Source organism: Piliocolobus tephrosceles, chromosome 7, assembly GCF_002776525.5.
Source record: "Piliocolobus tephrosceles isolate RC106 chromosome 7, ASM277652v3, whole genome shotgun sequence".
NCBI classification, from domain to species: domain Eukaryota; kingdom Metazoa; phylum Chordata; class Mammalia; order Primates; family Cercopithecidae; genus Piliocolobus; species Piliocolobus tephrosceles.
This window is the reverse complement of record NC_045440.1, coordinates 20,736,382-20,761,570: the sequence shown is the minus strand read 5'-3', so window position 1 is coordinate 20,761,570 and position 25,189 is coordinate 20,736,382. Positions and strand designations below refer to the sequence as shown.

General features: G+C 39.7%; 1 protein-coding gene across 2 annotated transcripts in view; it reads right to left on the bottom strand.

The window, feature by feature from the left end:
- Positions 1–2,644: 2,644 nt before the first annotated feature.
- PPP3CC (protein phosphatase 3 catalytic subunit gamma) overlaps positions 2,645–25,189 on the bottom strand; it is a 105,442-nt gene continuing 82,897 nt past the window's right edge. Inside the window, exons 7-14 of one of the 2 annotated variants that reach the window (XM_023216688.1) lie at positions 22,859–22,936; positions 22,678–22,772; positions 17,580–17,705; positions 16,529–16,600; positions 12,768–12,849; positions 12,052–12,149; positions 4,596–4,625; positions 2,645–3,168 (exon numbers count right to left, since the gene is read on the bottom strand). In XM_023216688.1, coding sequence (XP_023072456.1) covers positions 2,984–3,168; positions 4,596–4,625; positions 12,052–12,149; positions 12,768–12,849; positions 16,529–16,600; positions 17,580–17,705; positions 22,678–22,772; positions 22,859–22,936 — 766 coding nt within the window. In that variant the 3' untranslated portion in view covers positions 2,645–2,983. The remainder of the gene's footprint in view (positions 3,169–4,595; positions 4,626–12,051; positions 12,150–12,767; positions 12,850–16,528; positions 16,601–17,579; positions 17,706–22,677; positions 22,773–22,858; positions 22,937–25,189) is intronic. The other variant, XM_023216689.1, reaches the window with a different exon arrangement.

Here is a 25,189-nt window from a genome sequence, read left to right as displayed (position 1 = left end):
TGTGATATGTATGTCACCAAAAGTGAGAAACTGGCTCCATGTGAAGCATCATTTTCAAAATGGTATTTCAGAAAAGTTTACAAAGGAGTCCTGACATGCCTGGGAAATTGTTTGTTTTTGTTTTCCTAAATGGGAGAAGTTGCAGAAAAAGAAGGTCCCTGTGGGCCTTCCACAAGGAAGGTCCTGTGACGGAGAACACAATAAAACTGTTTATAGTATCTTTACGCACACACAGGGGGAAACGTTCAATGAAACAGACGAGACTTTGAAAACACCAAGACTGCAGAGCTTTAACAGCAGTTAAAATGTCTGTTGAATCACGGCCCTAGGCAGGAAAAGTAGCCTGAGAGCAAACCCAGGGCAGGGGTCCAGCCACCTTGGAAGCTGTTGTTTACATTAAAACAGCTACAGAACGGAAGGGATAACTTTACCTTTAGAATTCAACAGACTTTTCAAATCTAGCCTCCTCTTAAAAGAGTTAGTGCTGCTCTGGCTGGGCGCGGTGGCTCACGCCTGTAATCCCAGCACTTTGGGAGGCTGAGGCGGGTGGATAACCAGGTCAGGAGATCGAGACCATCCTGGCTAACACGGTGAAACCCCGTCTCCGCTAAAAATACAAAAATGAGCCGGGCGTGCTGGCGGCGCCTGTGGTCCCAGCTACTCAGGAGGCTGAGGCAGGAGAATGGCGGGAACCCGGGAGGCGGAGCTTGCAGTGAGCCGAGATCGCCACTGCACTCCAGCCTGGGCTACAGAGCAAGACTCTGTCTCACAAAAAAAAAAAAAAAAAAAAAGAGTTAGTGCTGCTCTAAAACTCACTCACGTTTTCTTGAACCAGGACCACATAACCTCTCTACTCTGGCTGATTCCTCGACAGCTCAGAGGGAACCAGTGAAGTACTGTATATAATTTTGTGATGCTTCTGTCAAGGAAACTTGCTTTATCATTGTGCTTTTTGAGACAATAGTGAAGCCATTCCTAAATAATCATCCCTAACAAACTATTAGTAACTATTTCTACTACTGCCTGCTGATGGAGGCCTGTAAGAGTGGTTTCATCCCGTGGATTGTATATGTGTAACAATAGCCTTAATGAAAAGGAGAAAGGGATAAGGTACTAGCAACTCTGCAATCTGTCATGTGGAATGACTTTCACCAGTGAAATTTCCAAAGACAAGCTCTTTTCTAATCCTAGGATTGGAAGAGAAAGGAACATAAGGATATCTAGGTGCTTAATACACAATTTAGGTTCAATGACAATCAGGAAAAGACAGTTACTAGAGACTTTTTCTCCCTTCTTTCACAGGTTTTACTCACAACCCATTCAGAGATCCTTTATCTCCTTCCTATCTTTTTATTAACAGAGCAATCCATGCAGGCAGATTCCAATCCCTAAGAGTGCTTTGATTTCTGCCACAAACAAATCAGGAACTGTTAGAAAAAAGGTATAGGAAAACAGAGATAGATGGGCTAAGTCTTCATTCTTCTAATGAAAAGTATGGCTTTTTGGAAAAAAAAAAAACACCAAAATTATGTTGTTCTTTGTTTTTCTGGTTTCCTGGAAACTCCCAATATGACGAATTACTGTCTGAAATACTTGCTTTAGTGCTAGACTGCCAGCCACATCACAAATAACACTAAGAAATGCCATAAATGTGCATGTTCCATGCTCTGATGTAATGTTCTCAGGCATGTACATTCACTGCAGAGCTGACCAATGAGTATTATGACAACGGATCCTGAGATGAGGCTGGCCAAAATGGGAGCCTAAGTTGCCCCAAAATTTCCTTCATTAGTTGGTTGTGACTTGAAAATCAAACTAAGGGAAAATAATTCACAAACTACATCTGAACACTTGTATTTTGCATTTCAAAATATGCTAATGGAGGCTGAAATACCATTCAACCTAAAGAGTAACTGATATAGAAGACAGGAAATCCTCACTTATCCAATGTCCTTTAGCAAGACCTTCAATTCACAAGGAGACCATTGAACTCTTGTCAGTTTCTACTACCCCAGCTGGTTTCAGTAATACTGACAGGGAACAACAGAAGGATGATGGGAAGGCAGATGGGAGAGCTGATGCCAACAGCCTAGAAGGGTGTATATACATCCTGCTGTAGAAGGTGCTGTTGAGGGCATTTATCAAATATTTAGAAAGTGACTTCCTTTACAGAAGTCACCTGGGGTTCAAAAATGAAAGCACAAGAATCTGGCAACTGTGAAAGCTTTCTGAAAATATTTCTCCTCCAAAGTTCTAAGGAAATTTAAACCAATCATGCCCATGGTCAGATGAACAAATTTTAAGTAACTCTAAGAACATCCCTTGTTATTTTTTATTTTGTTTTACTAGAACATATTTAAAGGAACTGAGAGTCCAGAGAAAGTAGGTTATTATGGAAAACATTTCCCTTCGCCCTTAAAATCACTGGGTTTGGGTTATTCACTTTGAAGTTCTACTATGATCCAGTTTCCCATAAGAAGAGAAGCAGTTTTAGCCATTGAAATCTAAGAGGACTTTCTTCAGTGGCACCCAGCAGAAAGGAAAAAAATGAAAAGGAAAAAAATCTTCTTGCATTTGAAAAGTTATTAGTCTTACATGAAAGACAAGACATTAACTTCCAAAAAAAATAATGAAGACTGACTAGTTCAAGTCAGAAACCCAGCAGGTTTCCAAGGCCCTTTATTAGGGGAAGTTCCCCTTTATAGCACAAGACTTCACAAATGTGTTGACAACAATCAGATTCATTTTTTAAAAGTATGGAGAGAAAAGGGAAAAACAAAACAGATGCACTTTTTATATATATTGAACATAAATTAAAAGAATTTATAAAACAGTCACCTTTTTACAGAATAAATGCAGACTGAATTATAAATGCACCTCCAGGTTGAAATTGTTTGAGTTGCTTTTCATTTTCCAATAATAAATAAATAAAATTTGTTCTTGAGTTTTAGATCCACCTGAGCCACGGCAGGACTCTAAGTCATTACTGGGCTTTCTTCCCTTGGTCGCTCCTGTGTGCAGCATGTGAGTGTGCTGAGGTTACAGATTTCATTGGCCGATCAGCGTGTATGCTATCTTTTCGGGGTGGCATTCGTTCATTAATTCGGTCCAGACCTCGTGCTTCTTCAAAACTCCGGATCTTGTGCTGAAGCGAGAACCCTCTGATGGCTACAGAAAAACAGGAAGCAGGTGGAGAGAGCTCAATTAGGCAGCAAAGCAACAAGCTTAAAAAAAAGTTTCTTAGCACACAGCAACCTCCTAGAGAAACACACAGAAAGGTGGCTATGAAGCACATGTCTGGTGAAAATGTCATGGGCAATGTTTGCCTGAATCAGTCTTGTCTGAAGCTACTGCTTCCTTAAAGCCCGAATTGTGAAAGAAATTTTCATAAAAGCTCTATATGCATAATTATGGTAGACATATACCTAACAAAAAGCTAACAAGTACTTACTGGGCCCCAATACATTTAAGAAAGAGTGTCTTATGCACTACAAACATACGCAATGCTAGAACAAAGGCAACACTAGAATAACTGAACAAGTTGAACCCAGGTAGTTGCTTTTAGCACAAAGACCACATAGACCACACAAAAAAAAGGTAACAAAAGAGCTAATCTTTTTTTTAGGACAGCTTTTTATATTGCACAACCAGGAGCTGTACATAAGTTAAAACCTTAAAAATAGCTTCTAGATATTTTCTTTTTTTTTTTTTTTTTTTTGAGACGGAGTCTTGCTCTGCCGCCCAGGCTGGAGTGCAGTGGCCGGATCTCAGCTCATTGCAAGCTCCGCCTCCCGGGTTCATGCCATTCTCCTGCCTCAGCCTCCCGAGTAGCTGGGACTACAGGCGCCCGCCTCGTCGCCCGGCTAGTTTTTTGTATTTTCTATTAGAGATGGGGTTTCACCGTATTAGCCAGGATGGTCTCAATCTCCTGACCTCGTGATCCGCCCGTCTCGGCCTCCCAAAGTGCTGGGATTACAGGCTTGAGCCACCGCGCCCGGCCGCTTCTAGGTATTTTCTTTCTGATTCAACTTTTGTATCACCAAAGAAAGGCATTCCCATTTTGAACCATCTTACCTAATAAAACAATTACATGTATAATACAAGTTTATCAATTCCAATGGTTTTCATAGAAACAAAGTTAATTTAACTTGCCTACCTTAGGGCAACCTCAGAAATGAACTAAATTCCAGTCTACTTCTGCCTCTGCTCTTGCAGTCTTTTAGAATCGCTGAAGAGGCTGACCTATTCAGCTCTCTTTAGAACCAAATGGATGTCTCTTGTACATGGAAGGGATACACAAGTAAACCACTTGACCTCTCATGACCAGCTGCTTAAGCTTCTGCCATTGTATTAAAGCTGATAGAGCCCAGAAGAAAAACAAAAACTGTAGCTGTGGTGAAGGTTATTTAAAATTAACATAAAGATAGGACACAAAGGAAACACCTGCTTCATTAACATGCCTAGAAACAACTATTCCTCTTCTCACTGTTACAGTTCTGGTGATGCAATAATAAAATATTTGAAATGTTGATAAAGCTTTGAAAAACCAGTACACAGACACATGGATCACATCTATCAGAGTAATACGGCCATACCTTCCCGGGCCTCTACCGCTTCTACTGTGGCTGTAAGAGGGCAGGAGCAGTAGCATGCAAAAATGAAGACAGAAAAAGAATGAGTAAACCAACAGCACTGCTGGCAGCACAGCCATCCCAGGGGCCCGTTTTTTAGCCTATCCCCATCCACAATGAAAGTCAACTAGTTAGAGAAGCGAGAAGATTATTGCGAGAGACTCAATTGGGGTGGGAGGAATATGGGGTGGGGAGAGTTTCTAACCTTTTTAACATTTCGGGTGGCATTGAACATTGCTCTCTTCAATTTAAATAGCCAACTGCTACTTTATATCTTGACATCCACATATCAAAACAACATGTAGAATCAAATAGTTTGACATCACAATAATCCTTAGTTTGTAAAATAGCTCAGGTGATATTAAATGAGCTACTGCTGGGTCCTATTCAAAAAGCTTATTTAAAACTACATCTTATTGCTCTCAAGTGACTTATTTGCAGTCCAACTGTCCTATTAATTACTTCATTAAAAAAAAAAGGAGTGGCCTTTAAACGGCAGACTGGCATTTGGAAGGAGAGAAAAATAGGTTCCATGGGAAGGGTTATTCCTTGTCCAGGAGTGGAGTACAAAGTTAATAAAAGCATAGAACTACTGAATTCCTAATGCAAATGTGTGTACCCATCTGGGCTTAAAAATATAGCAGAGGCTGATGTTTACAATCCATATGGCTTCCACACAGTGTTCAAGAGAGTAGGCCAATAACTAAAAAATCCCTCTTCTTTCTTAGCAATGGAAAAGGAAGCAACTTAAAAATTAGTACCAACAGGTAAACTCCCTTGCATCTATCTCCTTTCTCAGATAGTAAAAACGCTAACATACGAAAAGGTACAGGGTGCAGCAAGAAAGATCCTATTAGGAGAACTCTGTCAGTTACTCCAGTACCAATTTGCCAAAAGAAGGCAGGGAAGAATAATGAGCAGTAACAGTATGCTGCTATTCCCAAGGCTTTATATATCAATATGAGAAAAGAAACGGAAAGAACTACAACATTAAATACCTAAAGCAATGTGAAAAATGGATAATTGGAATCTACTTACGAAGTGCTTTCATTTGTCAACCATAGGTAGGCATGTATTAAATCACTGTCACACCCTCTCTAATCTCCTTAAGTAGAACAAATACCCTTGACAAGAAAGCTACAGTGCCTTCTAACAGCACATCACTGATGTCACTGTTAGGAAGTGGGAGAACAAAACATTGCTGAAACTGTACACTGAGTGTTGGTCTAATTAGAGCTTAAAAGCTACATGGTAAAATGTGTATGATATTACGTTGTTTGGGGCCCTCCCAGAATTGTTATTCGCATTGGGTATAAAGATAGTAGCCTGCAGTAAGGGCCATTATAAGAAACAGTCATATCCAACTACCTGAACTTTTTTTTTCTTTTTAACACCTTAACTGAAATAGAATTCATATACCACAAAATTCACTTGTTTAAAGTATATAAGTCAAAGGTTTTAATATAGAGTTGTGCAACCATCACCGCAATCTGTGCTTAGAATATTTTCATCACCTCAATGAGAAACCCCCCCACTTATTAGTAGTCACTTCCCATTTCCTTCCCTCACCTCTTCCCCTTAATCCTAGTCGAACACGAATCTACTTTCTCTGTAGATTGGTCTGTTCTGGACATTTCATACGAGTGGCATCATATAATATGTGGTCTGTAGTGACTGACTTCTTTCACTTAGCATAATGTTTTCAAGGTTCAGTCATGTTGACATGTATACCTGCATTTCTTTCCTTTTTATGGCTGAATAGTATTCTATTGTGTTTACCACATTTTGTTTATCTAGTTTATGGACAATTGCTTTTTTCCACCTTTTGGCTATTATAAAAATGCCATTTTGGGCTATTATGATGAATGTCATTTATGAACACTTGTGTACAAGTTTTTGCGAGGACATATTTTCTTTTCTTTGTGGGTTATGTAGCTGTGACTGGAATTGCTGAGTAGTAAGTCAACTCTATGTTTCATCATTTGAAGAACTGTCAGAATGTTTTCCAAAGCAGCTGTACCATTTTACATTCCCACCAGCAGTGTTAAGAAGGTCCCAATTTCTCCAGATTCTCATCAGCACTTCTTATTAACTGCTGTCTTTTCACAGCCATCCTATCGACTATGAAGTGGTATCCCATTGTGGTTTTGATTTGCATTTTCTGAATGTCTAATGATGTCAAACATCATTTCATGTGCCATTTGTATGTCTTCATGGGAAAAATGTCAATTCAATTCTTTACCCATTTTTAACTGGGTTGTCTTATTATTGAGTTGTAAGAGTATACTTTCTAGATACCAATCTCTTAGGAGATATATGATTTGAAAACATTTTCAACCATTCTGTGGGTTGTCTTTTCATTTTCTTGATAGCACCATTTGCAGTACAAGAGTTTTTAATTTTGATGTAGTCCAGTTTATAACTGATCTGTTTTAATCTGATGGTCTTCATGAATCCTGTCCTGTCCTTGGCTTTCCCCACTATTTTGGCTACTGGGATTCTTAAGAGTCAAATCTGTGGCTAACTATTCGCTTTATTTTTGTTTTCCTTTGTGCTTCAATTTCCAAGCATATTTATTTTACTCCACTGTGTTTTATGTATACTGTAACTCATGCCAGTCCCTCTTAGATCAAGGTGGGGCATACATGAATATATGTTACATGGCCATATGGGATATTGTTGGTTATATGAATAAAAGTAAACTTGTATGAATAAAAGGTCTTTTTTAGTTAATGCTCCAGTTTGCCAATGAGCCGGTGGAACTGAGACTCCAATGTGAAAATAACAGAATAAACTCACTTCCTGTGAATCAGTAAGAACAAGAAACTCTAAAAGTTGGCTCCAACTTTACCTTTGTTCTCACACATGATTGAAGATTTCTATCAATTGTGGAAGTATCAATAAATGGTCCTATCTTGATTAAAACACTTATATTCAACTCATACATTGGGGCTGAGCCCAAAAGATGAACAAGAATTAGAAACAACTTTCCAAATAACATAGCTATATAATTCTGTTGCTCAGCCCTGATTTGAAGATTTGCTTTCTCAAGGCTTCTTTTTTTTTTTTTTTTTTTTTTGAGATGGAGTCTCGCTCTGTCGCCCAGGCTGGAGTGCAGTGGCATGATCTCAGCTCACTGCAAGCTCTGCCTCCCGGATTTACGCCATTCTCCTGCCTCAGCCTCCGGAGTAGCTGAGACTACAGGCACCCGCCACCTCGCCCGGCTAGTTTTTTGTATTTTTTAGTAGAGACGGGGTTTCACCGGGTTAGCCAGGATGATCTCGATCTCCTGACCTCGTGATCCGCCCGTCTCGGCCTCCCAAAGTGCTGGGATTACAGGCTTGAGCCACCGCGCCCGGCCCAAAGTTGGTTTCAATTAAAACAACAATTTTGTTGGTCAGCAAATTTGCATAATGTTCACGTAAGGATGTTATAGGACATTCCTTTTTTTCTCTTAACTCATGTTACTGCCTATTACTCTAAGATATCTTTGTTATCAGAGCTGCTCTCGGAATATCTCAGATGACTAATTACCAAGCAAAGCTATGGTGGGAACATATTCTGCTTACAAAAAGAACTGCACATTTATTTGAGAAAAATATTCAACTGGAAATAGTTTACTGATACTTTCTGTGAAACTAAAGGAACTAGGAAAATAAACTATACTTCCAAAGAGAAAATGTTCAGACTTCCTTCTAAATAGTTGAACTCTAATATTTCAGTATTCAATTTGAAAAAGAAGGAGGAATTCAATTTTATAAGAAGGAGGAATTTAATTTTATAAAAAGGAATAAACGGCTGGGCGCGGTGGCTCACGCCTGTAATCCTAGCACTTTGAGAGGCTGAAGCAGGCAGATTGCCTGACCTCAGGAGTTTGAGACCAGCCTGGGCAACACGGTGAAACTCTGTCTCTACTAAAATACAAAAAATTATCCAGGCATGGCGGCATGCGCCTGTAGTTCCAACTACTTGGGAGGCTGAGGCAGGAGAATTGCTTGAACCCAGGAGGCGGAGATTGCAGTGAGGCAAGATCGTGCCACTGCACTCCAGCCTGGGCAACAGACCAAGATTCTGTCTCCAAAAAAAGAAAAAAAAAAATGGGTTTGTCCCTATTAGTCAATAGCAATGAAATTTCTACAAAAGAAAAAGGACTCCTATAAATGGTAGGATGGCCAGGCACAGTGGCACATGCCTATAGTCCCAGCCACTCAAGTAGTTGAGGCAGGGGGATTGCTTAAGCCCAGGAACTGGGCTGCCGTGAGCTATGACAGCACCTGTAAATAGCCATTGCATTCTAGCCTGGGCAACTCTGTCTCTTGGGGAAAAAAAAAAAAAAGAAAAAAGGCCAGATGAAGGATGATGTGGGAAAAATAACTTAAGTAGAAACAATTCAACAAAACAAGGGGAGCAAAAAAAAGCAGTGAAACTTCAGTTTAAGATATTAATGCTTCAACACCAATTTTCATACCTAGCGTCAGTCACCCAGTAACGTGATCTCCTGTCTCTTCCCTTTGTATGTTTATTCTCACAAACACCAATCTTTTCATTCCAGGATTCCAGAAAGCCCTTTCCTAAGGAGTCGGCTCCTGGGTAAATTTCAGAATTGGTACTCTGAATGAAGAGGTGATTTTGGCACTGGAATAGAATATGGCTGCATGGAAAGAGGCAAACTCCCTCTCTGATTGAGAAACCGCAACCCTCTCAAACCGTTTTAAGGTACAAAATATACACGAGGCATAGCATGTGCACAAAAGTGAAGTGTACAGCTCGATACATTCTTACATATTTATACACATGTCTAACTACCACCATGATAGGGATACAGAACATTCCTAACACTCCAGATGTTCCCTGTGCCCTTCTGGGACAATATTCTCCCACCAGAGAAAGTGATATTCTGACTTTATTATCACTGATTAGTCTAATGGTTCTTAAATATTATATAAATCAGACAGTCTGTGCTCTTTTGTGTCTGGCTCTTGCAGTTTACCGTAATGTCTATGAGATTTAACCATGTTGTAGCATGTGTCCATAATGTGCTATTTTTTATTGCTGAGTATTATTCCGTTGTATAAATAGAATACAGTTTATTTATTTATATTTTAGAATACAATTTATTTATGTAGTCTACCATTGATGGACACTTGGGTTGTTTCCAGCTTTGAGCTATTATGAATAAAGCTACAGTGAACATTCCCAGCATAACCTTTGGTGAACACATCCAGTTTCTCTTGGATATATACCAGGTGTGGAATTGCTGGGTTACAGGGTAGATGTATGTTTAGCTTTACTGCCCAATAGTTTTCTAAAGTGCTTGAATCTATTTACAAGCACTTCAGCAACAAACCTAGTTCTAGTTCTCCACAAACACACCAATACTTGGTATTGTCAGACCTTTTTTTTTTTTTTGGAGACAGGGTCTCACCCTGTTGCCCAGACTGGAGTGCAGTGGCACAATCATAGCGTACTACAGCCTCGAACTCCTGGCCTCAAGTGATCCTCCCACCTCAGCCTCCTAAAGTGCTGGGATAACAGGTGTGAGTCACCACGCCCTGGCCCAAACTTTTAGTTTTTAGCTGTTCTAGTGCGTATGTAATGGTACCTCACTGCGGTGCTTTGTGGTTTTTTTTTTTTTTTTGAAACAGTCTTGGCGTGATCTCGGCTCGCTGCAACCTCCACCTCCCGGGTTCCAGTGATTCTAGTGCCTCAGCCTCCTGAGTAGCTGGGATTACAGGAGTATACCACCACGCTCAGCTAATTTTTGTATTTTTAGTAGAGGTGGGATTTTGCTGTGTTGGCTAGGCTGTTGTTGAACTCCTGGCCTCAAAAGATCTGCTTGCCTCAGCCTCCCAAAGTGCTGGGATTATAGGCGTGAGCCACTGCTCCCGACCCTCATTGTGGTTTTAATATCTACTTCCTAGATTGAAAACTATAATAATATTAACATCTTTTCATATTTTCTTTTTTTTTTTTTTTGAGACAGAATCTTGCTCTGTCGCCCAGGCTGGAGTGCAGTGGCGCAATCTCTGTTCACTGCAAGCTCCGCATCCTGGGTTCACGCCATTCTCCTGCCTCAGCCTCCTGAGTAGCTGGGCCTACAGGCGCCCACCACCACGCTCGGCTAATTTTTTATATTTTCAATAAAGACGAGGTTTCACCATGTTAGCCAGGATGGTCTCCATCTCCTGACCTCGTGATCCGCCCGCCTTGGCCTCCCAAAGTGCTGGGATTACAGGTGAGAGCCACCGCGCCCAGCCCATCTTTTCATGTGTTTGTTGGCCACTGATTTTTTTTGAGATGGAGTCTCACTCTGCCACCCAGGCTGGAGTGCAGTGGCGCGATATCAGCTCACTGTAACCTCCTCCTCCCGGGTTCAAGCAATTCTCCTGCCTGAGTCATCCGAGTAGCTGGGATCACAGGTGCCCACCAACACACCTGGCTAATTTTTGTACTTTTAGTAGAGACGGGGTTTCACCATGTTGGCCAGGCTGGTCTCGAACTCCTGACCTCAGGTGATCCGCCTGCCTTGGCCTCCCAAAATGCTGGGATTACAGGCATGAGCCACTGCACCGGGTCTATTGGCCACTTTGAGATCCTCTTTTGTGAAGTGCCTATTTAAATCTTCTGACCATTTTTGAAATTTGTTTTTTCCTATTGATTTATAGTTCTTTATATGTTCTGGATACAAGAGCTTTGTGAGACAGGTGCATTGCAAAAATTTTCTTCCATTTTGTGTCTTGCCTTTTTCCTCTCTTAATCATGTATTTTTAAGAAGAGAAGTTCTTAATTTTAATGAAATTCAACTGGCTTTTTTTCTTTTTTTTTTTTGAGATGGAGTCTCGCTCTGTCGCCCAGGCTGGAGTGCAGTGGCCAGATCTCACCTCACTGCAAGCTCCGCTTCCTGGGTTTACGCCATTCTCCTGCCTCAGCCTCCTGAGTAGCTGGGACTACAGGCGCCTGCCACCTCGCCCGGCTAGTTTTTTTTTTTTTTTTTTTTGTATTTTTTAGTAGAGACGGGGTTTCACCGTGTTAGCCAGGATGGTCTCCATCTCCTGACCTCGTGATCCGCCCGCCTCAGCCTCCCAAAGTGCTGGGATTACAGGCTTGAGCCACCGCGCCCGGCTGGCTTTTTAAGGTTAGTACTTTTTGTGTCCTACTTAAAGATTCTGCCTACCCCAGTGTCTACTCTCCATACTTTCTTCTCGTTTTACTATCCTGCTTTTCACATTGAAGTTATAATAAGCCATACTGATTTAGGTTTTCTGTATGGAGGGAAGTAGGAGTGAAGATTCATTTCCCCGCTTATGGTATAACCAACTGCTCTCGTGGCATTCACTGAGGAAAGCCCCCGTTTGTAAGTGTGTGATGACCGTTAGGTAACGGGAGCACACCTTCCATGGAAGAGAGCTCTCATACTCACCCGTCTCGATAGTCTGCTTGCCTCCTGAGAGGACACCCAGAGGGAGCGTGCCTGTGGGAGTCAGGCCCTTGAGAGTCAGCACACTCTCACTTTCTTGCCTGCAAAGGAAGACCAAAGCCCTGGGTTAATGCCAGGGAACCCTCCATTCAGCAACTCAAAGATACTGAAGGAAGTGAAGAAAGAGAGCAGAAATGGAAGATAGGTTCTCCTACCTCCTACCCCTTCCCTGACTCAAAGAAAGGGATGTTTTCCGCAAATATTTTCATTTTAAACAATCAGCCAGTTCTTGTTTTTCAATTAGAAGCACTTAACAGCCAGGCACTGTTCTAACATTCCCATATTTTATCCCATTTAATACACCTAACAACCTGTGCATTAGGGCCTATTATTATTTCTGCTTTACAGGCAAGGAAACTAAGGCACAGAGATGAAACCCAAGATCACACAGATAAGAAGTAGAGCCAGAATTTGAACACAGGCAATCTGGTTGGAAAGTCCACACTAAACCACTACATTCTCTACATCTAAGCTACTAACAAATTGAATGTTTGATGGAACATTTTTAGTCGCTTTAACATGTTCATTCAATCTACACTCAACCTAAAGACCTGCAGTTTCAATACTAAATTCCAATTCTAAAAAAACTGTTCTGAATTCGATGTCTAATTTACTCTCAAAATGCCTTTAATCCATACTGTAATGACAGATATCCTTACCGAAGAATTGAAAAGACCCGTGCCATCTTCCCAATGGCTCTGATCTTACTCCTGATGATCTCCTTACGAACTGTAGTGCTTCCTTAGAGAATACAAAGAATAAGTAAGTTAAAGGGATGTGTTAACAGGCTGCCTTTAAAAAATTCAGGATGAAGTGTCTCAAGTTAAAGAAACAATTGTTTTTAAAAAACAGAAATGAAGGCTTAAGTTTGTTTAAACAAACAAAAATCTCAGGAAGTTCTAAGGAGCAAGAGAAAAAATGACCCAGAAGATAAAAAGATGAAGTAAAAAATGAGAGGCCACAAAAGAGACAGACTGGGTGGATCTATGAGAGGTAGGAACTTATTTGTGGTTGTGAAACGTAGCACACAGCAAAGAATGAAACACACACATACATAAACAAACCTCACCAAGAAAGCTGCTACAGCAAAGATGTCTTTTGACAATGCTGTGGGCCACCTTAGGGTGCAGGGTTTGGCCTGCCAAATGGCAACTGATCATTCCAGCAGCTGTCTTCTGTATGTAAACACAACACCCAGCTAGCTCTCCTGAACTTAGTGAGTGCTGCTTTCATTCTATAATCTTCACTTACATTAGTGAATTATTGCCTCACAATACTATTTACAACCGTGCACTATTTTAAAAAGCAACAGCAGAAAAAGTTAATGCGAGACTTTATGGCTTTTTCTTATCTAAGATTCTGAAAATAGCCCACAAATGAGAAGTCAAGGTCCAGCATGCACCAGGTGTCTACAGTCAAAAGTCAGAAAAAGAAACATGGCCTCTCCTTCCTCACATCCAACCCTCAACACCTTGCCGGATCATGCAACAGGTCCAGAGAAAACACACACATTAAAACTGAAGGGGAGGATGGAGAGCCTTTCTGAAATTATTTAACTACCAATTTTAAAAGTCTAACCAACAGACGACTGTGGTGGGACAGAGAGTAAGCATTAAGCTCTTAGCACACTTTAGTCGGATACCTTTCTGATAGCTTGGAATGTAGTGATCTTCAGGGAGAAGAGACACCAAGAAACAAGGAGATGAAGACAGAAATATGAGAAGAGAAATTTATGTTTACATGGAAAAGAGAAAAAAAAAAATCACAGTGAAATGCAATGAGAGAAACAGGCTATTATCTTTACCAGCTCATAAGATATATCCTAGGAATCATGATACAACATTAAATTACAAATTTATTTTGTCAGTAGTTTCTTCCATTTCTTAAAAGTTTACGGTTTTACATTAATTCACATCTGTGAGCATCCAACATTTTCTACCCCCACACATTACGAAAATAACATTAAACAAAGATATCATTTGTGGAATAAATGATGCCAAAAACAAGGAACAAAAACAGAGGACAGAACAGTTAACAAATCTCTTTGTAGGAATAGTATGTTTTTTTGTTTAATGGATTCTACAGCTTCACAGCTTCTCTTTCAGGGGATATAATCATTTTTCCCTTTTTTTTTTTTGTTTTTTTTTTTTGAGATGGAGTCTTGCTCTGTCGCCAGGCTGGAGTACAGTGGTGCCATCTTGGCTCACTGCAACCACCGCCTCTCAGGTTCAAGCAATTCTCCTACCTCAGCCTCCTGTGTAGCTGGGACTACAGGCGCGCGCCACCACATCCAGCTAATTTTTGTATTTTTAGTAGAGATGGGGTTTCACCACGTTGGCCAGGATGGTCTCGATCTCTTGACCTCATGATCCACCCGCCTCGGCCTCCCAGAGTGCTGGGATTACAGGCGTGAGCCACTGTTCCTGGCCCATTCTTCCTTTGTATTTATTTATTTATTTTTATGTTTGTGGTGGGAAAGAATAAGAAATACATGTGTTTTTGTTTGTTCGTTTGTTTTTTTGAGACAGGGTCTCCGTCTGTTGCCAGGCTAGAGTGTAGTGGCAAGATCTCGGCTCACTGCAACCTCTGCCTCCCAGGTTCAAGTAATCCTCCCACCTCACGCCCCCAAGTAGCTGGGACCAGAGGCACTCGCCACCACATCTGGCTGATTTCTGCATTTGTAGTAGAGATGGGGTTTTCACCATGTTGCTCAGGGGGATATTCTGTTTTTCTTTTGTTTTTCACTTGGCTGCACTACTTCCTCAAGAAGAACTGGTTCCTTATAGTGATCTCCTATACCATAAATAAATACACTCGCAAGCTATCTTCCATAATGCTGTTGATTTTCAGTGCAGAACCTGAAGCATGAGAGTGTATGGTAATTTCCTCTAGATTCCCAAAGGGAGTTCTGTTTTCTCCATGATGGAGATGGTTTATCCTCACAGTTAAGGGAACCAACTTAGCACAGAGCCTGGATAGGATGAGGCCAGTTTGTGCTTGGGTAACCACCACTTTTCCAGAATCTCTTGCATTCTCAGACAAGTCAGGACCTACCTTTACAATCAAAACTCCCACAGCACACTAGGAAAAAAGTACTGGGCTACATATATAATAAAATGTTACTGAATAAAAAGATTCCTCACACGCCAATAAGAAAAAAAAAACAAAATGGGGTTGGGCGTGGTGGCTCATGCCTGTAATCCCAGCCCTTTGGGAGACGGAGGCAGGCAGACCACTTTGAGCTCAGGAGTTCGAGACTAGCCCGGGCAAGATGGCAAAACCCCATCTATACTAAAAATACAAAAATTAGCTGGTCATGGTGGCACGCGCCTGTAATCCCAGCTACTTGCAAGGCTGAGGCAGGAGAATCACTTGAACCTGGGAGGTGAAGGTTGCAGTGAGCCGAGATCGCGCCACTGCACTCCAGCCTGGGTGACAGAACAACACTGTCTCAAAAAACAAAAAAAGGATACAAGATATGAATTGACAAGTCACAAAAGAGAGATAAACATGACTAATAAACACAAGAAAAACTGTCCATTAGTCTCATAAAATATAAACTAAAATTTTAATTAAAAACTTAATAACACTAGACTATAACGAGTATCATAAAGAGTATTAGAGACCACACTGTGACTATGCACCCTGCAAAATGTAAAGTGGTACAGCTTTTCTAGAGGCTGTATCAGAAATTTCTATCTGTATCAGAATTGAAATTTTAAGTACTAATTGACACAGATATTCAATTTCTAGAAATTCATCCTATGGAAATAAGGAGTGTTATTCTTGATTTTCTAATATTGCTTTACTTCCTTTCATCTGACATATTTATTTACTGTTTTTCCTCCCTGTACTAGCAAATAAGCTTATTGAGAGAAGGACCTAAACAGTACAGTACTTGGTATATATCAACCATGTAATAAATATTGGTTAAGAGAATGTGCACATTTTTATCTATACAAATTTTCAAAACTGTATGGGTTTTGTCAGCAAAAACTTTGGAAAAACTCCAATATCTAACACCACTGGGATTAGATAAAACACTGATCAGCATGGACAACTACAGGTCCATTAGAAACTAGTCTACAAGAAACTCCACAAAAATAGTAAGTGTACTAGATCTTATTACACAACCTCATTCTCATTAAAAAGAAAAAAAACAGAGGAAAGCTATGTGCAGATATAAAAGACAGCTAACACATATACATTAAGATGTTAACTGTGGATATCTATAAGATGATGGGATTGGGGTGACTTTTTTTCCTTATTTATAGATTCTCGTATTTTTCAAATTTTATTTTTCCACAATGAACTAAATTTATTTTTAATATGACAAAGAAAATCATTCAAAATAAACTAAAACAACTAAAACCAAAACCGAACCTCTCCCTAGTTTTAGTTTAAAGGAGGAAAAGTTTACCTTCTGCTTCATCATCAGAAATCAGTTCGTCATCAGAGCATATGTTGAGCACATTTACCAGCATCTCTGTGACTATGTAAAACAAAATAATCCAAAATTTATGCAATTAATGAGGTACTTTCTCTAAAATAATGTGTATATCTAAATAAACACACGTTAAGTAAGCATGAACAAAAATTATTTATCATTATGTTAGTAACAATAGCTATAAAAAGTAGCATAAACGTAAGGTTTAAAAAGAATTTGGGTAGATTACTTGCTCCAGTACCAGTCTGGAGTCTTTGAAGATCTATTGCATAACTACTTGATTTTACTGGGTTGCTGTTCAGAGCTTCTTCCCACACTGATACACACGTGATAAAATTTTTTCCCATTTTACAAAGTTAATCCAACAGGCCTATGTCCAACAGGCTTAGCTTATGTGAGTAGTTGTACAAATAAAATTGTAAGGACAATAAATTCTGTTTAAATCTCTTCAGTAGTGAAGAAATCTAAGGCAATGACAAGTAACTATGTTGTTTTATCATCTTGATCATAGTAGGTCAGCTACTTTAAATTGATATTTACAGTAAGAAAACCATAATGTATGAAAATTTAAGAACCAATTACATGCCATTTACAAATCCATGTAGAGGCTGGGCACAGTGGCTCACACCTGTAATCCCAGCACTTTGGGAGGCTGAGGAGGGCGGATCACTTGAGGTCAGGAGTTTGAGACCAGCCTGGCCAATATGGTGAAACCCTGTATCTACTAAAATACAAAAATTAGCCGGGCGCAGGGGCACATGCCTATAATCCCAGCTCCTTGGGAGGCTGAGGCAGGAGAATCGCTTGAACCCAGGAGGCGGAGGTTGTAGTTAGCCGAGATTGTGCCACTGCACTCCAGCCTGGGCAACAGAGCGAGACTCCGTCTCAAAAAAAAAAAAAAAAAAATCTATGTAGAGAACAAACAAAATTAGAAAACATTTCTGAACCTTGGGGGGGCTCATGCAAATATAAGGTGTGCTCAGTCACCAAACAACTGATGAGACACGTGCTTTAGTTCTCTTACCTTTTTCCCCAACAAAAGGCAAAGACCATGTGAAAACATCCATAAAGTTTGGAAGCCAGTAGGGGTGTGGAGAACAATTAAACTGCCTGATATTCATGACATTGTTTTCATATTTCAACACAGCAGCTAAAAAGGAAAAAAGCAAGAAAATCTGGCAAAGAGGAACATGGCATGGCAACTGATATGCTTTGTACAGCCGTGTACCTGCTACACAGAATTCGAGAACTTTCCATTTGTAAAGTCAGGACTTGACTATGTAAAGCGCAGATGGAAAATTTTAAAGCCTTTTATTTAGTTCATTCTCTTAAGAGTTAGTCCAAGGAACAAAGTCACCTGAAGAGCTCATACAATAAAAGTACAAAAGAAACTGAAACTTTGGAGTCACCGCACAGTAACTATCTATATAACCCTCAAGATCCACATGAGGAAAATTTCCCCACAATTTCCTTTTATAGGCTAAATGGTTATAATTACAACTCTCCTTTGAAGGCAAATGTCACTCATTAAACGGCCACCGCCTGTTTTGCTAGTCATTAGCCTGAGTTAAATATTGTATACACTCTCTGGAAGTTTATATAGTGCAGTTACCAACCCATACTGGAAGATACAAAAGGCAAACTTGGAGCAATTTACAATTAAATGTTCAAAATTAGATTAAATCATCTCTGTATTCAATATATGGATTTTAAAATTGCCGATTTCTCCAATACACAGCAGTATATGGCCAGCATGCTATGTTTAATATTAACCGTTCAGATAGTTGCACACATACTTTGATGCCAAACTGATTTTCTTTATGTTTTGAAAGTCTTAAAATCCAATTCCTTAGCCTCTATCACCAGCAATGTTGTTGGCACTATTCTCTTAATTATTCCGTGGTCATGAAATAAAATAGGGTGTAACAGTTCTCTAGAAATGACAGATATAGGTCACGTCCTCGTTTCTGTTTCTTTGTTATAGGACAATCTAGTGTTCTTAAAATTTAAGTTATTGAATGTCTAAAATGTACACCATAGATTATTAAGAAAATAAATTAAAATATAATCTCTAGCTCTTAAAAAGCCTAACACTGGCTATGACACACACGTTCCATTATTTTCACGTGTATGTATTTATTTAGTTTAGGTAAATATGTCATATATCATTATTCAACAACTCCCTCAATTTCTACACAGGAAAAAGAAGTGGGAGGTGAGTCTCAACAGTGAATGACTGGAAACAAGAGTTTATAAAACTGCTTTTGGGGCCGGGTGTGGTGGCTCACGCCTGGAATCCCAGCACTTTGGGAGGCCGAGGCGGGCGGATCACGAGGTCAGGAGATCGAGACCATTCTGGCTAACACAGTGAAATCCCATCTCTACTAAAAATAATACAAAAAATTAGCTGGGTGAGGTGGCGGGCGCCTGTAGTCTCAGCTACTCGGGAGGCTGAGGCAGGAGAATGGCGTGAACCCGGGAGGCGGAGCTTGCAGTGAGCAGAGACCGTGCGTCGCTGCACTCCAGCCTGGGCGACAGAGGGAGACTCTGTCTCAAAAAAACAAAAACAAAAACAAAAACAAAATTGCCTTTGGGTGTGTTCCCAGTGGACAGAAGAAAACAAGAAGAATCTTTAAAAATCATGATTAAAGGTCTTTCGTGTAACCAGTGGAACGAAGAAATACCTGTAGATACCAAGAAGTCTAAAGAATATGAGTACTCCTAGCACTCTGGGAGGCTGATGCAGGCAGATTGCCTGAGCTCAGGAGATCAAGCCCAGCCTGGGCAACGTGGTGAAACCCCGTCTCTACTAAAATACAAAAAATTAGCCAGGCATGGCGATGTGCACCTGTAGTCCCAGCTACTCGGGAGGCTGAGGCGGGACAATTGCTTGAACCCCGGAGGCAGAGGTTGCAGTGAGCCAAGACCGCACCACTGTACTCTAGCCTGGGCAACAAAGCGAGACTCTGTCTCTGAAAAAAAAAAAAAAAAAAAAATATATATATATATATATATATAATATATATTATATAGATATTATATATATATTATATATATTATATATATTATATATATATGAAAGAGGGCAGGTGTGGTGGCACACACCTGTAATACCAGCACTTTGGGAGGCCGAGGCAGGAGGATTGCTTAAGCTCAGGAGTTTGAGACCAGCCTGGGCAACATAATGAGACCCTATCACTACAAAAAATATTTAAAAATTAGCCAGGTGTGGTGGCATGCACCTGTGGTCCCAGCTAGTTGAGAGGCTGAAGTGGGAGGATCACTTGAGCCCAGGAAGTCAAGGCTGCAGTGAAGCAAGATCGTGCCACTGCGCTCCAACCTAAGTGGCAGAGACCGAGAGAGACAGAGAGAGAGAGAGAGATGAGGGGAGGGGGGGGGGGGGGGGGGGAGGGGAGGGGAGAGGAGAGGAGAGGACAAGAGAGAGAAAGAGAAAGAAGAGCAACAGAAGAAAGGGAAGAAAAAGAACAATCGAGTTGCCTTTTTCAGAAAAGAAGGCACTTGCATGGGGAGTAATTGAGTACCACCAGGGACTGTTTCAAATGCCACATTTTCTGCCTTTTTCCTTCTAAAATGCTTACGAAACAACCAATGAAAATAAGATTGTTTTGAGATAAAAGTTACTAATTATGTCAAAGTTGACAGAAAACTCAAGTAGAATGAACTATGACTTTTACTTTTTTTTTTTATTTTTTAGACAGTGTCTTGCTCTGTTGCCCAGCTGGAATGCAATGGTGTGATCACAGCTCACTGCAGCCTCGAACTACTGGACTCAAAGGATCCTCCTACCTCAGCCTCCTGAGTAGCTAGGACTATAGGCATGCTCCACCTTGCCTCGCTAACTTTTAAATTTTTCTTTGTAAAGACGGGGTCACATTTTGTTGCCCAGGCTGGTCTTGAATTCTAGGCCTCAAGTGATCTTCCCCTTGGCCTCCCAAAGTGCAGAGATTACAGGCATGAGCCACTGTGCCTGGCCAGGACTGTGACATTAAAAGTTTGCTAAAGGAATAATCAAGAACAAAACCAGGTTAGATTGAGACAAAAAACAAGCTAGTAGTGAGTTAACTGTATAGTGGCTGCTGACTTAGGTGGCATGTTTCAGCTTGGCACACTGATAAATCCACTGAGCAATCAATATATACTCTTTCTGATGAAGTTAAAAAAGAAAGTGAGAAAGGAACACCTTCACTACAAACAGCAGACCTAGGGCCACTAACAGTCCTTGAAGACGTTTAACAACATAAATAGTCCACACCATTGACAAGAGAATAAATAAGAATAAAACCTAAGTTGCTAATATACTGGAAATATCAGAAAAAAGGAAATAACAAATGAACTTAGGGAGAAGCAGAGCATTGTAGGACAAATAAGGCTCAGAGAAGAATGTTAACGTAAATGAAAACATAAGGCTAGGACAGAACTTAAGTCAAAGACATGCTTTTTAAAATAGACAAGTCACTGGAGGACAAACTAAAATGACTGACCCAAATCAGATTTAAATGAGATGTGCCATTCCACAGTTTACTTTTAAACAGAGTAAATATTAATTATATTTTGGCCATCTTTGAAACTTATCTCCCCAACTGCATATACAAGGTATAACTATAAAGTAATGAGACTTAAGAAACCACCAGCTACAAACACACCAGACCTTTGTATCAGATGAGTGTGGTCCTTTGATATCATCACATCAGGTACAATAACAGTAAAATCTGTATTATTATAGTAATTTATATTTTGAACAACACTTTAAGATCCATTTTCCTTATTCCAACTTATCTTCAACAACCCTAAATGACAGATATTTTAAAGATGAGGCTCAGAGAAGTACCTTGTTAAATGTGACACACTTAAAAGTGAAGCAGTACTAGACTGACTCCTTGCTTTGTGTACTTTTCAGCACAACTTATTGCCTTACCATACAATTACTCCAGAGATGCTGCCATTACTCAAAACGTTTTTGGAACTCCTCTTTTGGAAGTGCCTCCAGAGCCACTGTATCAGCAACACGAGAAAAACCAGTCTCATTACCTTATAATCATACCTTGTTTCTGACCCCAAATGGTATCATCTAGCTTGATCACTCACCTTATTTATCAGTCTTGACTCCGAATGACTTTTGGCTGTCCAAAAATCAAATCCACCCTCAAAGGACGAAGATTTCCCATCATTGAGGATAATCAAAAGAATGTGTCGCAGACTCTGAAGGCAATGCCAAAAGAGGAGTTCCAAAAATGTTTTTGAACAAGGACAGCATTGTTGGAATAGGTGTGTAGCCTCCCAAGGTAACTACTTTGAAGGGACAATACTCATTTGGATATGTTCGTTCTGGCATGTTTATTTTCAAAGTCCTATTAATTTATAGTCATACTTTATAAACAACAAAATAGTTATAGAAATATGAAGTTTTTAGGAGGACCACTGCTTCGATAGAAAACTTATAAACTATTAATCATAAAAGTTTTAAATTAAAAAAAAACACTTTAACAGGATAAAGTGTTAGAAATAAAATTTCTGGAACAAAAGGCATGTATATATCCATTCTTCTTTTTTCATATGGGAAACTGAAGATTAGAAAGATAATGTGACTCACCCAAAGTCACAGTATTAGTTTCTGGCAGGGCTTAAACTAAAAATGAATTTTTTTTTTTTTTTTTTTTACTTTGTACACTAGGTCACTCTACCTAGACCATATCTCAAGAAAAACAAAAATAGTTTAACAATTCACAAATATTAAAATACCAATGATGACTCTGAGATACTGTTATAAATACATTAAATTCACCAAAACCAATAATTTATGCTAACTATTCTAACATGAGCCTGAAGCAATTTATTCTTCTTATACTTTGATTCTGTAGTATCAATCCGACCTATTATGATCATTATTTATACTCACAAAGAAGCCAGTAATCCTTAGGAGATAAAGACCAAGCAGCAGCATAAATTCTAAATTTCTTGGCCTTTGTTTCAACGAAGACCCCTTTTTTTCTTATTTAAAGTTTATATTTTAAAATGAAACAAACACACATACATACATACAATTAAACCAGAGCTCACGTTTACTCATAAATTCAAACTCAAATATTGTTGGACTCCTTTACCTTTATTGTTATAGACATCTAGGTAATTGGGGGCAGAGAAAATTGTAATAAGTGATGGAAAGCCTGTTGCTTGGCTCTTCCTGTACATTCGATACCTGAAAAAGAGATGAAAGCCCATCTGTCTTCATATTAAATGCAAAGACTCTGCAGTGATATTTGGTACAATTTTAATGTGACTTACCCAGCATCTTGGGCTTCATGGGCTCTGATAATTGATAATAAGTTATTGTTCTGCAAAAATTCACAAACTGCAGGGTAACTGGAAAAGAAAATCAGAAAACATAAATCCAGAATTAAAACCATTTTTTAAATAGGAAGATGGAGAAAAGTCAACGTGATATTAGCTGATTTTGTTTCAAAATTACAAGTATTTTTCAAAATTACAACTACTGAAATGTTATGAATACATTAGTACTCATCATTCTGTTTTTCTATTTCAATAATATACCTCACTACAGATCAAACATGAAGACAATAGATAATCCTACAATAGCAAGAGCTCCTCCCTCCCATCTTTTAATTTTTGTCTTAATCCATAATGATAATAATACAACACTAAAAACTTTTATCAGTGTCTTGATATTAAAAAGTGCAACAGTAGTGTGTGTGTATATATAGTAGGTGCTAAAAATTCAACACATACTTTCTTCAATTGTCAAATTGTCAAATTGTTAGAAAAATAAAAGAATGTACTTACAGCTTCACAGGTAATATCAACACCAAGATAATATTATGCAGGAATCTATATATATATATATATATATAATATTTTTGAGATGGAGTCTTGCTCTGTCGCCCAGGCTGAAGTGCTGTGGCGCAATCTCGGCTCACTGCAAGCTTATGCAGGAATATTTTAGGAGTAGATGTAAATATTTTAGCCAACCATATTCTAAAAAAAAGATACAATATTCTCACATACTCCTAAAATATTCTCGTCATACTATTACCTCTCTGAATGACAAATACCTGATAGGAAGAACTGGAGTATACAAAATTAACCTGGAATTACTTAGGCGTTAATTATTTAGTTTATTTTTAAAATCTTTGTTTCTCCTTATGCTCATTAGAAAAAAATTACTTTTAAAGTAGATTGTAGGTGATGTCAGCAAGATGGCAAAAGAGAATGTCCCCAGCCGTGGTCCTCCTACAGAAACAATAGTTTGGAAGCCATCCATGACCATAAGTGCCACTATGAGAACCTTGGGATTGAGGTAGGTGGTTATGAAACCTTGGTGGAGCCCAAGACTAGGAACAGCTGCTTTGAGAAGGTAGGCCCACTGACCTTTCAGTTATAGACCCAGAATTAGCCCGTCCCTTGTAAACTTGGTTCCAGTCCTACTTGTCTACAGTCCTACCACCAACCTCATCCATCCTGGGAAGGAACCATGTCTATTGATGCCCCTAGTAACAGATCAACCAACCAGACCCAACTGCAAACTCAAAGCAGCACTCTGACCTGGCTCCAGCTGTGCTCTACTATGGCCAAGAGGAAGGCCTGTCTTAACAGGGACCTTGTGGAAATCATGCCTGTCCATTCCTCTGGTAAAAGGGCTGCTGACTGGACCCAAACATAAACCCAAAACAGCCTGTGACCCGGCTTGGGTCCCACCCTATTGAGTTCCAGAAACAGCTCTCCCCATCCATGGGACATACTTGTCCATGCCCCTAGTGGCAGGCCCACTGACTGTGAATCCTAATGTAGCCCCATAAGCTAGCTTCACCCCTGCTTAATCACAATACCACAGGCAATCCCATCAATCTAGGGACTCAATAGGAGAAGGTATTTACTTGATGAACTAGTCCATAAAAACTGGAAGGCCCCTGCTCCTTCAAATGCATAGACTCCATTGCAAGGCTATATGAATTATAAAGAACCAGGCAAAAATGACATCACCAAAGGAAACTAATAAAGCCCTAGTAACTGGCCCTAAATAAATAGAGATGTATGAATTGTATAACAAAGAATCCAAAATAATCATCTTAAAGAAGCTCAATGAACTATAACTAAAAAAAATCAGGAAAGCAATAAATGAATAAAGAGAGATGTTTAAAACAGAAACCATAAAAAGAAGCAAATAGAAATCCTGCAGCTGAAGAACACAATGACTCAACTGAAAAGCTCAAAAGACAGCTTCAACAGCAGACTCAGGCAGAAGAAAAGAAATGGCAAACTTAAAAGATAGGTCATTTGAGGCTGGGCGCGATGGCTCACGCCTGTAATCCCCGCACTTTGGGAGGCTGAGGAGGGTGGATCATGAGGTCAGGAGATCAAGACCGTCCTGGCCAACATGGTGAAACCCGATCTCTACTAAAAATACAAAAAATTAGCCAGAAGTGGTGGCGGGTCCCTGTAGTCCCAGCTACTTGGGAGACTGAGGCAGGAGAATGGCATGAACCTGGGAGGCAGAGGTTGCAGTAAGCTGAGATCGTGCCACTGTACTCCAGTCTGGTTGACAGAGCAAGACTCCATCTTAAAAAAAAAAAAAAAAAGACAGGTCATTTGAAATGATAC